A 3,089-nucleotide genomic window follows, 5' to 3' on the forward strand; every position below is an offset into this window, starting at 1 on the left:
TAAACAAAATATATTTTCTATAGTTAAAATTTGTGCAATTCTTATTTTCATTCAATTCCTTGTTCCTATTGTGCAATTGAATAATATTCGTATCAATAAATATTCTACCGAGAAAAAGACGTTGTCACGTAAAATCTTCGCCCGTAAAACCGCCTTTACAGGCAACCATTTTTTTTTTTATGTTTTGGATCGACTTCGAAAATTCTGTCACCATTGGAAAGCTGCAACTTCACCAAGTGACATATACTATATATGTCCCACGCGCGAAGCAACTAGTAGTTCAATGAAAATAAGCATTTCGATATGAAAATTAAGTGTATTATGTATGCCTATAGACTACATGACACACGTTATTCATATTCCATGTTGTTTTATTTGCTCAATACCCCAATGGCTGAAGGAAAACCGTTACTGGAGTCTACACTGCACTAGAGATTTTGTTCTATCTAAAGGTAATTAAAAACTACAGTTATTGATATTATAATAAAGCAACTTTGCCATTGACATCATAATTTTAACTTACAAAGTATTATCACATATTTTAATCTTATACCTTTAAACGAGCAATTCTTGTATATATATATATATATATATATAATTGGAATCTCGGAATCGGTTCCAACGATTTTCATGAAATTTAGTATACAGGGGGTTTCGGGGGCGATAAATCGATCTAGCTAGGAATTTTTTTTAGAAAATGTCATATTTATGTTTTATTCGTGTTTTTTTTTCCTGACATCTATTGGTGAATACTAATACTATTTTGCTTCGTAGATAGCTGGACAACTGAAATAATGTCATATTCGTGTTTTATTCGTGTTTTTTTTCCTGACATCTATTGGTGAATAATAATACTATTTTGCTTCGTAGCTAGCTGGACAACTGAAATAACACATAGGCACTTTTTATACCGATATTCCTACGGGATACGAACTTACGCGGTTTCAACCGCGGGTCACAGCTAGTAATAATTATAGGAAAACACGACGTTAAACAAACAATAATAGTGTTTGTTTATGTACTAATTAGATCCTTGAAAACTTACCAGCTATATCTTCAAGTTGCGCCATGCTAGCCTCATCCAGTAGAGGTGGCAGTTTCTTCGAGAAGAAATCTTTGAGCGCCGTGGCCACCGCGTTCACTGGTATGTCTAACGCATCTAGGTCTACGTTGGGATCTGAAAATATAGACATATACATTGATAAAGTGAACTTAAATAAATGTAGACAATATATTCAGTTTTTCCCAATAGGGGAGTTTTAACTGTTAACTGGTAAGAATCTGATAAGTCAGAGGATAAAGAAATAAAAAAATTCATTGTTTGTGAATTATTCTGCCGAATTGTAACAGTTTAAAGTTTTTGGATGTGCCGGTTTCCTCACGATGTTTTCCTGCAGCGTTTCGCGGTGATGTGAATAAAGTGTAGATAAATTGAAAACTCAATTTATTTCGTTTCCTTTTCGTCACCCTTCCCAGTCCAGTGTGTGTGTGTGTGTGTGTGTGTCGTGCGAGAAAGAGAAGCACGCATGCGTCGTCTCACCGTCGCGGAACCTGGTGAAGAGCATGTCGACGTGCGCGCGGTTGCCGGGCACGCGGTACAGCCCCTCGGACGCGAGCCCCTCGCGCTCGATGAACTGCACGCACTTCTCCACGAACAGCGGCACGCCGTGCGCGCCCTGACACATGCACACTCGACTCAAACTCACTAGACTTAACTGACTAAAAAATAACTCTACGATATTTCTTTTAAAACACTTTGAAACGGTCATACATAACATAGTCAATTACATGAACAAAACAAGAACAACCGATTTTGTGTTAAAATTTTAAGTCTTTAACTCGCGCCTTAGGCCTCATAATGATGCATGTATTTAATTTATACGCTTACGTATCAGCAACAACAGCACACAACTGTTCATTCATAATAACTAATCAAAGATAAATAATATAAGTATGATATATACTCATTACTTAAAATGTTACCATAATAGCAATAGTGATTAGTGATTCTCAGTGAGAGAACAATTACACATTTCGAAACTTGAAATAAAAATAATACTAAGTGAAAACGTACCTGCGGACCCCAATTTTGCGGAGACGCAGTATTCTGTAGTTGCGATGAATTCTTCTTGTCCTTATTTTTGAATTCCTGAAAAAGAATTTTCTTTTAATCAATCAATCAATCTTCTATTATAATTTCATTCATAAATATAAATTCAATTTGCTATGAAGATGATTGCGCGTCGCTTCATAGCATTTTTAAAAAGTCTCCATGAATTATTATATACGATTGACATATTTTCATCAATGATATACCAACAAATGGTTTCACCAAATTCTTCATGTAAACATAATACGGTAGACATCTTTAATGTATACTTTAATCAATAATCTTCTTACCCCATATTTCTTAAAGATTACCTTTGATGTAAGACTGTGACATTTTTCTTTTTATTTATTATTACTATTTATTCTTTTTCTCCTTATATAATCTCACGTTCCATACCTTATGCCTCCGGTCGTGTTTGCTGAAGGCCTGCGGGCGCCGACGCGAGTCCGCCGCGGAGGACGACGAATTATCCTGCGCCGACGATGGGTAGTCGCCCGATAGCATCTGAGAATTTTATGTTTGTAACATGTTTCCGGCTCGAAGGACCAAAACGTAGGCGATAAGGCAAAATTGTCGCAATGTTATGTTTTATGTTTATACGATAACAATACGAGCAACTTTCTGCATAGAGGAATTATGTACAGAGCCAAAGGTGCTCCACGTTTGGTTTAAAATTATTTGGACAACCGTGTCAAGAGATTCAATGAAATATATTTGTACGTGCGTATAATATAGACGTGATTTTATCTCTTACACCTCCATGTTTGGCAGAAACTTTACTATCAAACAGATAATGAGCTTATAATATGTATAAATAAACGTATATGCTTTTCTATCTGGGATGATAGTGTTAATAATCACCTTGTGAGGTGGTTCATGGTGCGGTGGTGGCGGCAGCGGTCTTGTGCGTCGAGTCTCACCGTCAGAACTGCCCTCGCTGGATTCACTCGCTGTAAATAAAACATTCCGCTAATTTAAT

General features: G+C 36.3%; 1 protein-coding gene across 1 annotated transcript in view; it reads right to left on the reverse strand.

The window, feature by feature from the left end:
• Window positions 1-1,010: 1,010 nt before the first annotated feature.
• Window positions 1,011-3,089, reverse strand: part of LOC119837691 (rho GTPase-activating protein 190-like) — a 3,336-nt gene continuing 1,257 nt past the window's right edge. Inside the window, exons 2-6 of the mRNA XM_038363422.1 lie at window positions 2,972-3,060; window positions 2,507-2,614; window positions 2,075-2,149; window positions 1,541-1,676; window positions 1,011-1,177 (exon numbers count right to left, since the gene is read on the reverse strand). Coding sequence (XP_038219350.1) covers window positions 1,026-1,177; window positions 1,541-1,676; window positions 2,075-2,149; window positions 2,507-2,614; window positions 2,972-3,060 — 560 coding nt within the window. The 3' untranslated portion in view covers window positions 1,011-1,025. The remainder of the gene's footprint in view (window positions 1,178-1,540; window positions 1,677-2,074; window positions 2,150-2,506; window positions 2,615-2,971; window positions 3,061-3,089) is intronic.

Source organism: Zerene cesonia, chromosome 28 (assembly GCF_012273895.1).
Source record: "Zerene cesonia ecotype Mississippi chromosome 28, Zerene_cesonia_1.1, whole genome shotgun sequence".
NCBI lineage: Eukaryota > Metazoa > Arthropoda > Insecta > Lepidoptera > Pieridae > Zerene > Zerene cesonia.